Source organism: Elephas maximus, chromosome 1, assembly GCF_024166365.1.
Source record: "Elephas maximus indicus isolate mEleMax1 chromosome 1, mEleMax1 primary haplotype, whole genome shotgun sequence".
Taxonomy (NCBI): Eukaryota; Metazoa; Chordata; class Mammalia; order Proboscidea; family Elephantidae; genus Elephas; species Elephas maximus.
In genome coordinates this window covers 87,631,661-87,646,613 of record NC_064819.1, presented here as the reverse complement: position 1 = coordinate 87,646,613, position 14,953 = coordinate 87,631,661, and the positions used below count along the sequence as shown (strand labels likewise).

Genomic DNA, 14,953 nt, shown 5'->3' with positions numbered 1-14,953 from the left:
GTATAGCATGCTTTCAGCACTACCTGGCAGGAAGTGCCTGTTGAACATTTTAGGACGTTTTTCTATTAGGTTATCTGTCTTTCTTTTCTATATTTGCAGGTATTTTTAATATACTCTAGTTTAGCCTTTGAAGTTATAAGTATTCTAAACATCTTCTTCCACTCTATGGTTTGCACTTCCACTTTCTTAATGATATCCTGAAGGAGGCTGGGTGGCCCAAGGGGTTTACGATCAGCTGCTAATCTAAAAGTTGGCAGTTTCCAAAAAGAAAGACCAGACTTGCTGTCCTGAGAGAGTCTGGAGAAATCCTGAGGGTATGGCCCCCAGACACCCTTTCAGCTCAATAATGAAGTCACTCCTGTGGTTCACCCTTCAGGCAAAGAGTGAACAGGCCCATAAAATGAAACGGGACTAAAGGGGCACACCAGCCCTGGGGCAAGGACTAGATGGCAGGAAGGGACAGGAAAGCTGGTAATAGGGAACCCAAGGTTGAGAAAGGAGGGTGTTGACGTGTCGCGAGATTGTTAACCAATGTCATAAAACAATATGTGTACTGTTTGATGAGAAACTAGTTTGTTCTGTAAACCTTCATCTAAAGGACAAATATATATATATATAGCTTAAAAAATAAAGGTTGACAGTTTCAACTCATTCAACAGCTTCATGGAAGAAAGGCCTGTCGAACTGTTTCCATAAAGTTGCCACGAGTTGGGAGCCAACTTAGCAACAGCTAACAACAACAACAATGATGTCTTGTGATTAACAGAAGTTTCTAATATTAATGAAGTCCAATTTGTCAATCTTTTCCTTTATGGCTAGTGCTATTTATGCCGCGCTTAAAAAATTAAAAAAAACAAACTTTTCAACCCCAAGAAAATGAAGATATTCTCCAATGTCATTTTCCAGATGGCTTATTGTTTTACAGTCCACATTTATATCTACATGGAAGTAATTTTTGAGATATACATTAATGTTAATTTTACATGGATATCCAATTGAAAAATATCAATTATTTTGTATGTTATTAAAAGGCTGCTTTTTTCCCTCTTCTCTTAGTGAAGTGCCAAATTGCTATATATCTAGAGTCCAGACTCATGTGGGTCTATATCTGGATTCTCTATGGTGTTTTATTATTCTCTTTGTCTATTCTTACATCAATAACACATTGTCTTAATTGCTGTTTCTTTATAATGAATCTCCATTTTAAGTATTGCAAGTCATCCAACTTCGTTCAAGAGGGGAAATTACAGGCCCATACTTTCATGGATATAATGCAAAAATCCTAAGTTAGTTATTAGAGGTTTGAATCTAGCAATATAGCAACAAAAAAATAGATCATGACCAAGGTGATTTCATTCAAGTGCAAGATTGTTTTAAGGTTGCAAATTCAATCGATGCAATATCTTTATTAGCAAAGTAAAGGGGAAAATCATTTCAATAGATGCACAAAAAGCTTTGATAAAATACAGTATCCATTCACAATAAGATAAAAACACACAGCATATTAGCAATAGAAGGGAACTTCCTTCATCTGATAAAGAGTATTTATAAATTTCCTGCAATAAATATTATCCTTGAAATTTTGGACAAGATTACCACTTATGCATTACAGTAACCAACACAATCTTGAGGAACAAACGTGTTTAATGAAAATTGCTCAGGGTTATTATTGACATGCAGTCCTGAGGTGGTACAAATGGTTAACACACTGGGCTGCTAACCAAAACGTTGGAGGCTTGAGTCCACCCAGAGGCACCTTGGAAGAAAGGCCTGGCTCTTTACTTCCAAAAAATCAGCCATTGAAAATCCTATGGAGCACAGTTCTCTCTGGCACGTACAGAGTCTCCATGAGTCAGAATTGACTTGACGACAACTTTTTTTTTTTTTTTGTAGTGTCCATATGTAAATTGGAATCAACTTGATGGCAATGGGTTTGGTTTTTTGGTTATATGTAAGAGATGGAACCCCAAAATACTGGTCCATACATGCACAAGGAAGGAGCCCTGGCAGTACAGTGGTTAAGAGCTCGACTGGTAACTGAAAGGTCAGAGGTTTGAACATACCCAGAGGCTCTGGGGAAGAAAAGACCTGACGATCTGCTCCGTAAAGATTACAGCCTTGGAAACCTATAAGGCAGTTCTACTCTGTCATATAGGGTCACACTGTGTCAGAATCAACTTGATGGCACACAACAAGAATATGCATTCATGGGTGACATTCAAAATATAGCCACTCCTTGGAAACCCTATGGGACAGTTCTACTCTGTCCTGTAGGATCACTATGAGTCGGAATCAACTCTATGGCAACGGGGTTTGGATTTTGGCATCCCTTATGCAGTGAAAAATCACAATGGACCCCCCAATCAGAACAGACACTGCACAATAGACTTTGTCTTTGTGTATTCGTTGAATACCAGGTCTGCAAATAGCAGTTGAACTAACTCATTTTTCTCTTTAATTCTATCAAACAACTTAGCTAACTCAGTCTAATGATAACTAACAACTCCTTTCACTTGAACATTGACTTTCATTCCAATAAAGATAGAATCCAGAAATCAGGGTATTTGGAAAACCTAGAGTTAATCACAAAATCTGCTTCCCACTACGTTTCAACTGCAAATACTCCAAAATACGAGTGCTTGAAGAAAGATGGATACTAAAGTTCCCCTAGAGAGGAGTTGGGCCTGTGATGTTTGTAATATTTGAAATCTAATTTCATCTTCTGTATAGGTTTCTGAAATACTGTACAAATATATATATATAAAATGGACAAAACAAGGAAATTAATTTTTTTCACAGTATCAAAATACTAAAGTTTTGGGATAGAGCATGAAAAGTTGGTTGTGTAAATATTACTCAGAAGAAGATAGGCATTTGATCACATCTTCAAGCAGCCCATTTCCCGTACTCTTTGGGAAGACATGAACTATACATATACTGCCAAAACATATCTAGAAAGAACGAATGTATGTCACCATTGATAAAATGACCTATTTATTACATTCTTTGAGGGTGGATGCTTTTTTCTGTTTTCTACTGTAAATTCACGTGTGTGATTGTTCAATTTATTCTTTCTCCTCTATTCCCAATATGAACATCAGAATCTGTTCAAGAAGGTAAGAAAATAAATGATTAAATTTTAGTAAGATGAGGATGATCTTTTATACACTTGGATTATGTTTATAGTACATGCAAGAGACTCTGAATTGTGTCAAGTCCAGATACCTTTTCCTAGAGGTAGGCCTTTCATCCAGAAATTATCATATAATAATGTAGAGTCTGTAAAACAAAGGGTACTGGGGATATCTATCCTGGTATCCCAATACCCTGTTTTTGCATATTCTATATTATTGTATGATGGTTGCTGGATGGAATGAGGAGCCCTGGTGGCACACCCTGGTAGCAAAATGTTTAAGGGCTCAGCTGCTAACCGAAAGATTGGTGGTTTGAACACGCCAGTGGCTCCAAGGAAGAAAAGACCTGGCAATCTACTTCCATAAAAATTACAGCCTAGGAAACTCTATCAGGCAGTTATATAGGATTATATAGGGTTGCTATGAATTATAATTGACTCAACAGCACAAAACATCAACAACATTCTGTGTATAGAAAAAGAAAACTATGATTTCTTACCTTTCAGTTTAGTTACAATTGCTATTCTTCCAATTGCCCTGCCAAGAATAGCTATTATAATGCTGATAAAAATGATTCGGCACCAAAAAGAAATATATACATACTGATTAGGTGACAAAATGTTTTTAGACCAAAGGTCATTACTGAGAAACATATACATTCTCCATATGCTAGCCATGAGGGAAAACCTCTGTAGAATTAGATGTAGAGTTAGAGACACATTCTAAAAGAGGCTGCTAGAAGGATTAGATAAGTAGATAAACAAGGAGCGGCATTACACAGAGCTGTTTTTATGTGCAATCCTAGTTCTCCAGAACAGTATAGATAACCACAGCAGGCACCTGACCCTCTGAGAATGTCCCATCCCAATAGCGGTTAAATAAGATTAGACACACAACAGTTATAGTGACAACATCAAAAAAAAAAAGAATATGCAAATAGGGAATGAAGTGACTTCTTAATTGTCTATGGGTGCTTTCTGCTAATTTTGTGACATAATTTAGTCATATCAACTTTCTCCTTTTTAACAAACCTCAGGATAATTATGTTAACCATTAGTTTTAATAAAAAGTCATATTTGGTTATAAATTTAAAAACTTCATTAGAAAAGACAGCATATATTAACAAAAAATGTAATATTTTACTAAAATCTATAAAAATTCATTATCTGTTTTTAGAACTCTGTTTCATTACTTGTGGAATCCCTGGGTGGTGCTAACCAATAGTTTGGAGGTTTGTGTCCATCCAGATGCACCTCAGAAGAAAGACCTGGGGATCTACTTCTGAAAAATCAGCCATCAAAAACTCTGGAGCACAGTTCTGCTGACACACATGGAGTCTCCATGAGTGGGAATTGACTTGAGGGCAACTGTTTTATTTTTTATTTTTCATTACTTTTGGGGGAGAATAATCAATCTTTTACTTTCTAAGAAAGGTATAGGTGAAAATAGTTACAATCAGGCACAATTAATTTGAGTGGGAGAGGGGAGAGAACAAAGGGAGTTAACAAAAGACGTTCTGAAAGATAAGAAGGTAGAATGTGAACTGTGAGAAGACTACATGCTCCTAAGCTATGTTCCATCCTTGATCTTGTTCTCTCCCTAGTAGCTTTTTTACTGCTCCCTTAACATCCTTGTTTCTCAGGGTATAGATAAGAGGGTTGAGCATTGGAGTTATAAGTCCATAGAAGAGTGCAAGAAGCTTCCCCTTCAATTTGGCTGAGCTACTCTTGGGTGCCATATATGCATAACCACTAATGGCTGAGCCATAGAACATAATCACCACCAACAGATGAGACCCACATGTGTTGAAGGCCTTCTTTCGACCCTCAGAGGTCTGGATCCTTACTACAGCTCTGACAATATTGATGTAGGAAAATAGAATTAATCCAACTGGGATAACTTTTATCACTACCACAGCTGCATACATCTCCACTTCATTGACCCACGTATCAACACATGATAATTGAAGCATAGCAGGAACCTCACAGAAGAAATTCTCTACCCGATATTGACCACAGCGAGGTAACAAGAAAGTTAACACTGTCTGCACCAAAGAGTTGCTGAAACCTGTTACCCAAGCCACTGCTGCCAGTTGTTGGCATAGCCGAGAATGCATGATAACTGTGTAATGGAGAGGTTGGCATGTAGCTACGTAACGATCAAAGGCCATTACCGAGAGAAGTACACATTCAGTGGATCCTAGACCAAGAAAGATGAAAAGTTGAGCTATGCAGCCCACGTAGCTGATGTTTCTCCAGTGGCTCTGGATATTTACCAGCATTTGGGGGACAGTTGAAGTGGTATAGCAGAGGTCCAAAAAGGAAAGTTTAGCCAGAAAGAAGTACATGGGAGTGTGGAGTCTGGGATCAAGGCGAGACAAGATTATGATGGCTGAATTCCCAAGGAGGGTCATTATGTAGAAAATGGAGATAAACACAAAGAGGGTCATTTCTAGTCTGGGCCATTCCGAAAAACCCACCAGGACAAAGCCAGTGGGGCGATGGAAGGTGTTGTTGAATCTTCTCATTGCAGTGACACTACTTGCTGGGAACACCAAGGTCAGAATTTTGGAAGTCTAGTTATCCTGTGCTTATAATTTAACGTTGGCTCATGAACCCGTGTTCAACAGAGGAACTGGTTAGGGGATGCTGAGACAAATCAAATTGGCAATGAATTTTCTTTTATTGCCTCACTTTGAGAAACGAACAGTAACAATTATATATCTGTATTTTGAAAACTGTATCTAAGAGTTCCATTTAGTAAACTCAGAGTTCACAAAGTGAAGAGGTATTAGAAAAATTAAGATAGTAAAGAGTTTGTTATAAAAAGGTGTTGGATCTGATAAGATTGAAAAAAAACGATACTTCATTGGAGCATCATTAAATCTCTAATTTACTCAATATGGTTTCTAACTTAACTTCATTCAACACACTTCACTGCCTGTCTGCTTTTTAGTGCATTTCTATTACAGCACATGGAAATTAAAAAAAAAAAATAGTCATTGCCAATAAGGGGATTCCAATGCACAGTGACTCTGTAGGACAGAGTGGAACTGTGGAAGAAGACCGCCACACCTTTCTCCGTCTGATCGGCTGCTGGGTTTGAACCACCAACCTTTTGGTTAGCGATTGAGAGCTTAACCACTGCACCACCAGGGTTCCTTAGGTGGAAATTACCGTCTATGAAAGGCACTATCAGTAAAAAAAATCAGTAAGAGAAGGTAAATTGCATATTTCTCCTTTCTGCTTACTGTTCTTAAATTAATATGGATAAAATTCCAAGGACCCAATGCAGTAATTTCATAGAGTTTATTTATTATAATATCTAGCTAAGGAAGGTGCCTGGGTGGCACAGTTTACACTTTACTGCTAACCTAAAGGTTGGTGGTTCAAACCCACTCAGCAGTATCACGAGAGAAAAGGCCTGGTGATCTGCTTCCATTAAGATTACAACCAAGCAGTTCTACTCTGTAACATATGGGGTCATCATGAATCAGAATGGACTCAATGGCAACTAACGACAACAATTAGGTATCAACATAGCTAGGATGAATAGCACAAATATTTTTACTTACATCGTTTATGTCAAAAATATTTATATCAATATATTTATATCCAATAACATGAACCACAAGAATGTTTATAATTTCTACAGTGATCTCACCATTTATTTCATTTGACCACACCTCCAGGTAGAAAAATGTTCAAAACGGGCTTTCTTGTAATAAAGCTTCAGTATAATATAGTGTTCTGTTTCCTGAAAAAACACACCTGCACTTGGATTTTATGTATCAAAATGGAAAAATCTGTGAAAAACATTAAACAAATTCTCTGGTGTGAGCCCTGGTGGTGACAATTGCCAAATATGTAATAATACACACACGCATACACACTCTGGCTATGTGCTTCATTTTCCTCATCTGTAAAACAAATATATAATATATAATTCAAGTGATAATGTTTGTATTCAAACATTGAACTATGTATGTCACACAAACGTATTAGTATTAAAATAACAATTACGGAAACAATCATTTGTGGAATGATTCTACAAGTAAAGGGCTTTTATAAGCATTTTACATCTAGCATCTCATTTAATTCTCACACATTCACTAGTCATATTCATTTTATAGACAGTGACCCTGAGTTACAGAAGGCTGAATAGTTTCCCTACAGTCACACAGCCAGTGAATGCAGAACAAGCATGCTCCTGAGCCGCCTCAGAGAAAACCCTGGGCTCCTAAACACTATATTGTACGTGGCCATTAGAATTAATGAGTAAACCTGGGTTCACTTAGCAACTTATTTCCTTTATAACATTTTATATTAGTTTTTAAAAATCCAAAATCTGTCATCTCCAAATATCTGTAAGCTAGAATTCAAGGTCAATCTTTTGTTTGAATTTACAAATGACCAAGTAGAATTATGCCCTGGGAAGAACAGTGAGCTGGTTTCTAGCCAGCACAATGAAACAATAAAATGAAATAAAAAGTCAAAATGGAAAGAATGAACCATATTAGCACAACTTACAGATAATTACTGTCCTGAGATCCAATTATTTAAAAATCTTATTAAAATTGACTTCATAAAGTGAACAGTTGCTAAATATACAATGTCAAAAGATTACTATATAAACATGAATGAAATCTTTCATACCAAAAAAATTTAAACACCTCCAAGAATTGAAAAGAATAAAGGAAATGCTATTTTTTTAATGATAAAAATAAAAATATTCTTTTTTCTGGCAATTTCTCCTTAAGCAAATATCCTGGATATATAATCCATAGTACAAATAACTATTAATTGATAGGTGACATGAAAAAATTTTAAGTTTAATTCCTTTAGGTTAATGTATAGTCCTGCTACAGCTTATACTGCTCCCATGTATACATCATTCACCATTCATATTGCGATTTGACACAAATTTGAGAATAATTTTTTGTGGAAAAAGAGGTCGTTCTATAGCATATGGAAACGTATATGCATAGGTAGTAATTTGGACAGCATAGGAGAACTTCCAGACCTAAGAAGGCGTCATGAATTGTAGCAAGGCAATGAAAGTAGAAATAACAGGTCACCAAAGCCAGATTTCACCTAATTCAAAATTATTCCATGACCAGCTCTAACTTCCATCTCTTCAAAGGATAATATTCACTATTCCTTTTGGAAAAAAAAAAAAAAAACATTCTGGTGTTAATGAGGTTTTCTGGAAAGAATACTGTTAAGAACGGCTTTTATTAGTACTCATCAGACATGGAAGGGACTGAACAATGGGCTGGAGAGAGATGCTGATGAAGAGTGAGCTACTTGTATCAGGTGGACGCTTGATACTGTATTGGCATCTCCTGTCTGGAGGGGAGATGAGAGAGGAGAGAGGGTTAGAAACTAGCAAAAGGGTCACGAAAGGAGAGACTGGAAGAAGGGAGCGGGCTGACTAATTAGGGGGAGAGTAAATGGGAGTATGTAGTAAGCTTACATGTGACAGACTGACTTGATTTGTAAACTTTCACTTAAAGCACAATAAAAATTATTAAAAAAAAAAGAAGAATGGCTTTTATTACATGAAAACTAAGCATCTAACCTAGAGGTGTATTCAGAAAGTATTTTTTATATCTTACTCACCTAAACAAGTATCTCACAGCAACCATTCAAAAAGCTTTTCCTCATGTTTTCTTTAATAGTATAAAATGCCTTTTATCTTTTCTTCAGTACTATAGGACACAATTGTGAGCGAGGTGCATAATTAAATTGGTCTTGGAAACAAGTGAAACATATATCTCTTTGTACCACTTGCGCTCCCTGACTGGTATATTAACAAACTCATTGAAACATTTACATGGTGCATGTTAGGAAAAGTGAACATGTAGTACCTCTAACTCCACTAATAAACTTTTCTGGATTGAAAGTTAAATATATTTAGAAATATTTCTTGATAAATAGAAGCTTAGCCTCTTGATTATTTAAGTCACTTCTCATCCTCTAAACAGGTTTCTTATCAAATCTGCATTGGTTTGGGGGAAGAGATCTGTTCATGCTTTAGAGGAATTACCAAGCATAATTTTCCTCCTCTATCAGTTCTTCCCATAATAAATAATTACGTAAAAGGAAAAAATTACCCGGACCTAAACTCAATAGCTTATTCACTCTTGCTATTAAAGTATTTAAATAGAATTATGTTTTCCTTTTACTCTAAATAAGTTTACATTCTCAATAAATTTCTTTTTAACTCACATACCATGATTACACACGTCTCTCCTACTGTTATCTGTAGTCTCAGTCTTCATTCAACAAATTCCTTGTCAAAATGACAGTTGTCTAAACAGAATTTTCTGTCTCTAAGATCAAAATAAGCACAAAGAGTAAAAGTAACATCCCCTGTTTCAGAACTGGGGTTCCTTTTTCTTTCCAAGAAGTGTCTCCAGGGTTCTATCATGTTCCCCTTGGCATTTAGTTTTGCTTCATTTTTCCACCTGTAAGGTAATGATTTTCTCTTTATAGTTGGTCCTTCTTTGTATCTAAATCCCACCCCAATAAACTCTGCTCATCCACTATTCCATATTTGAAAGAATACTGGAGTACCTAGGGTCTCTTTGTCCTTAGCTCCACAGGGACTACAGTGACTTAAGATGGGACTTGCTAGAAATTTTGACCTTGGGAATCCAACCTCCCAGTTGCAATTAAGCAAAATCATGAACACAAAATCTTGGGCCATAGGGAAAATATGAAAAATAGCATCATAAATTGCTTACAAACCAAATGAATTCTACATAATTCTGCCATTTGACTTTCCTTCCTGTAGAATAAAACCTGAATTTCAGATCGATCTCTTCTCTAGGTCATTTTCCTGCCCTTGTTATTTATACATGGACCCTTAAGTATATTTTCAAGCTCCAAAGAAAATTTCAAATCAGTTCATAATGCTCTTTGGGCCCTTTTATTGAAATAATTATTTTTTCCAAGGAATTGACATTTCCTTGAGGGCTAGGTGAGAGTCATGGGGAAAAAAAAAAATTCCCTGGATAAAAGGATTTTGGAGTCCCTTTGGATAGCAATGTAGCTGACTTGTGAATCCTAAAAAGAATATTTAGTGTTTACTTTGTATTGGGCACTTTTTTTTTTAATCTCAGCTTAATATGAATTACATTCCCCAGAGCCTCAGCAATATAGTATGTTGTCAAACTTTTGGATTTTTTTCCAACTTGGTAATGGATGAATTGTGACTTAAATGTCATTTTATTTTGCATTTCACCCATTATGAATGAGGTTGTGAATCTTTTAAGTTTGTTTATAAGCCATTTGCCTTTTGTTGTGAAATATCTTCCCATATTTAAAGGTGCTGTTGCCCATTTCCTTATTGGGTTGTAAATCTTTTGCTTCTTGATTTCTGGGAGCTCTTTAGATATTAGGGAGGTTATTCATTTATCAATGATATGAATAGGATTTTTTTTTTTTATTGTTGTTTGTGGCTTGACCTGGATCATTACATTTTTTCCATTGAATTATAACATGCATTCATAAAAGTATAAAAATTACAAGTGTACAGCTCAATCAACTTTTACAAACTGGATACACCCCTGTGAAGCAACACAGAGTCAAGAGATGGAATATATTCACTACACGAGCAATTTACCTTGTACCTTTTCTCAGTCACCATGCCCTAAAATATAAGCACTGTGTTGTCTATTGAAATCATATTTGCTTGTTTTTGAAATTTAGATAAATGGGCTCATGTTGTGTATACTCTTTTGTGTCTGATTTCTTTTGCTCAACATTGTTTCTGTGAGAGTCAGCTATGCTATTACATATACTATTAGTTCATTCATTCTTATTACCGTATGTTTTTACATTTGTGAATATAACACATTTTTTTTTTTAACATTTGGGTAGTTCAATTTGGGGGCTATTACAGATAGTGTTGATATTGCTGCACATGTCTTTCAGTGAACAAATGCAAATATTTGGATCTGTATTTAGGAGTGAATTTGCTGATTTAAATGCTTTAGAGTATATTGTTTTCCAAAGTGTCAAAATAATCTATACTCCCACCACATGTACAAGCATTCATTTTCCCCATAGCCTCTTTATTTTGTAATGTCATTTTTTTTTACTTACACTTTCTGTTTGGTATCTCATTATGGTTTAATTTGCATTTCCCAGACGACTATGTGGATGAACAACTTTTTATATTAGCTATGTGCTTATCCTCTTTTATAAAGTATCTGTTTGAATCTTTTATTTTTTTCTATTAGGTTTTATGTCTTTGTCTTATTGATTTCTGGGAGTTATTTACAAATTCTGGATATCATTACTGGTAAAATAAATGCATTATAAATGTCTTCTCCTACTCCGTAGCTTGTCTTTTCACTCTCTTAATGCTATCTTAACTTTTGAAATGAAAAAATTAAAAATACAAAAAATATAGAGAATGGCGCAATAGACATTATGTACCCATCACACAGCTTCAACAATCATCAATAGATGGCCTATTTTGTCTCCTACAAATTAAATATTTATGCTCATCAAAAGACTTTATCAAAAGAGAACCTACAAACTAGGAAAAGGATCTCTGGGAATGACATATCTGATAAGGGTCTAATCTCTAAAATATATAAAAAACTTCAACTATTCAACAACAAAAAGAAAATCCAACTAAAAATGGGCAAAGGACATGAACAGACACTTACCAAAGAGGACATTTAAGCAGCCAACAAACACAGGAAAAGATGCTCTCGATCGTTAGCCGTTACCCATACCCGTTGCCATCGAGTCAATTTTGACTCATAGCGACCCTATAGGACAAAGTAGAACTGCCCCATAGAGTTTTCAAGGAGCACCTGGTGGATTTGAACTGCCAACTTTTGGTTAGCAGCCTTAGCACTTAATCACTATGCCACCAGGGTTTCCCATTAGCCATTAGAGAAATGCAAATCAAAACCACAATGAGATATCATCTCAGCCCAACAAAAATGGCACTGATTTAAAAAAAAAGACAAACAGAAAACAACAACGCTGGAGAGGTTGTGGGGAGATTGGAATCCTTATCCACTGCTGGTGGAATTGTAAAAGGTACAACCTTTACTGAAAATGGTATGGCACTTCCTCAAAAAGCTAGAAATAGAAAAACCTTATGATACAGCAATTCTATTCCTTGGTATATACCTGAGAGATCTGACAGTGCTGACACAAATAGACATATGCACAGTTATGTTCATTGCAGCATTTTTCACAATAGCAAAAAGACGGAAACAACCTAAGTGCTCATCAAATGATGAACAGATGAACAAATTGTGATATATACACACAATACAATGTTATACAGCTATAAAGAATAATGATGAGTTATCAAAACATCTTATAACATGGATGAACCTGGAAGACATTGTATTGAGTGAAATAAGTCAATCACAAAAGGACAAATGTTATATGATCTCACCTTTATAAAAAGACAAGAATAGGTGTACATACAGAAACCAACGTTCATTGGTGGTTATCAGGGATGGTAGGGCTAGGAGGAGGAATCACTCTCTAGACAGTAGAAACTTGTTATTTAGAGATAGGAAAGGCAGTATAAAACGTAGGTGAAGTGGTGATACTAAGAAGTATGCAAAAATAAGGCATTTTTGGTAAATGCTATAACATATACAACTTTGCAATAACAACCAAAAGATATGTGTGTGGTTACATAGTAGATATTTATGCATATATGTGTAAAGGACTGCACATGTTTAGTTGTATCTGTAGGCATACATATATACATGTATGTGTGTGCTGCATATACATTCATATATACAAAATAAAGCCCATGTGGGTACAGTTCGACATAACCAAACACATTGTGGGATTGGTTTACTGGGTCTGAAGGCTTAGGGCCATAATCTCATGGGAAAACTCAATTAACATAACACAGCTCATAAAGTTTATGTTCTACATCCTAGTTTGATGACTAGTGTCTGGGGTCTTAAAAGTTTGTGAGCAGCAATCTATGATACAATTATTGGTCTCTACTCTTCTTCTTTTTTTTTTTTTTTTTACTCTTCTGGAGTAAAAAAGAAAGAAGGAATCTAAAAGACACAAAGAAGAAACTAGTCTACAGAACTAATAGCCTACATGAACCACAGCCTCATCTATCCTGAGGCTAGAATGAGACAATGCCTGGTTACCACTACCAACCTTTCTGACCAGGAATACAATAGATGATCCTGGACAGAATGAAAGAAAAGTATAGAAAGACACTCAAATTCTCAAAAAAGTTCAGAATTACTGAACCAGTAGAAACTAGAGGAATCCCTGAGATTATCACCCTGGGATACCCTTTAAACTTTTTACTGAATCCACTCCCAGAGGCCACCTTTCAGCTAAATAATAGGCTGAATCATAAAATAAACAATATCAACCGTGAGTACTATGCTTCTTTAAAAAAAAAAAAAAATCTATATGAGACCAAACAGTCAACATTTATCCTAAAGCAAAGATGAGAAAGAAAGGCGGTGCAGGAAATCTAGATTAACAGAAATGAAACAACTAGAATGGAAATACAGTCACGTACCACATGATGTCCATTCAGGCAACATCCAACCACATATACATCCATGGTTCCATGAGATTATAATAGAGTTCAGAAATTCCAATTGAGATTGATGCAGGTCACAAAGTAGCACCTCTTTGTTATTACGAACCATTGTATGTACCTCATATTTTTTATGCAATAGGCTTTTGGGGGGTTGGTTCATAACTACAGGTTGTATGTAAGTTGGACATTCATAACCCCGGGATGCCTCTGTATAACGTGGTGTTCACACAGCATCCAAATCACGTAACATTGTATCTCACAGAATGTATTGTAGATGTTAAATGACACATGACTGTAATGAGAATGTTGACACATTTCAAAAATGTAACCAATGTCACTGAATAATATGTATAGAAATTGTCAAATTGGAACCCAATTTGCTGTGTAAACTTCCACCAAAAGCACAATAAAATATTATATAAAAAAGGATGGTCCATTTTGATTAATCTATACTCCTTACCAACTCTTCAAGAATTGTCCTGAAACTAATCCAAAATCATGTATTTCTTCTGTATTTCAATATTAATCTCTAAAACATACATAAAGGTGCTTTTAGAAAATGATAATAATATCCTTTCTGCAACATAAAAAATTAAAAATAATTTATATCTTCCAATATGAAATAATATTTGTATTTATAGTGCTTATTGATGAAAAAAGTTATTAAGTGTAATGTCCAACTTTTCAACATTTTCCCTTTTGACTGATGCTTTTTTTTGTATTATTTATGGAATCTTTCTCTACCTCGAGGCCATGGAGATATTCTCTTCTGTTTAGAGCTATTATCATTTTACCTTTCATATTTAAATTTACAATTCATTAATTATTTTTATGTGTGTTATAAAACCCATCACTGTCAAGTCTATTCCAACCCATAGTGACCGTATAGGACAGAGCAGAACCCGTACAGTTTCCAAAGCGTGGCTGGTGGATTCGAACTGCCAACCTTTTGGTTAGTAGCCATAGCTCTTAACTACTGCACCACCAGGGCAAGGGGTCAGTATTTATCTTTTAAACAGCATTTATTAGAAATACCATCCTTTCCGCACTGCACTGCGGTGTACCTTTTATCATAGATCACATGCTCAGATAATTGTATGTCTGTCTGTAGACTCTCTATTCAGTTTTACTATCATTTCACCCATACTGTGCTATCTTAAGTGTATAGCTTTAAATAAGTCTGATTTCTGGTAGTCCAGGCCCTCTAGTTTAGTTTTGATTCTTCAAGTTTACCTTTTGGTCCTTTGCAC

The 14,953-nt window shown here is 35.6% G+C and overlaps 1 protein-coding gene across 1 annotated transcript; it reads right to left on the bottom strand.

Annotated features, from left to right (window-relative positions):
* Positions 1–4,698: 4,698 nt before the first annotated feature.
* LOC126064188 (putative olfactory receptor 2B8) lies at positions 4,699–5,661 on the bottom strand. The gene has a single exon (XM_049862981.1). The coding sequence runs from the start codon at positions 5,659–5,661 to the stop codon at positions 4,699–4,701; it is 963 nt and encodes a 320-aa protein (XP_049718938.1).
* Between the last annotated feature and the right edge of the window lie 9,292 nt (positions 5,662–14,953).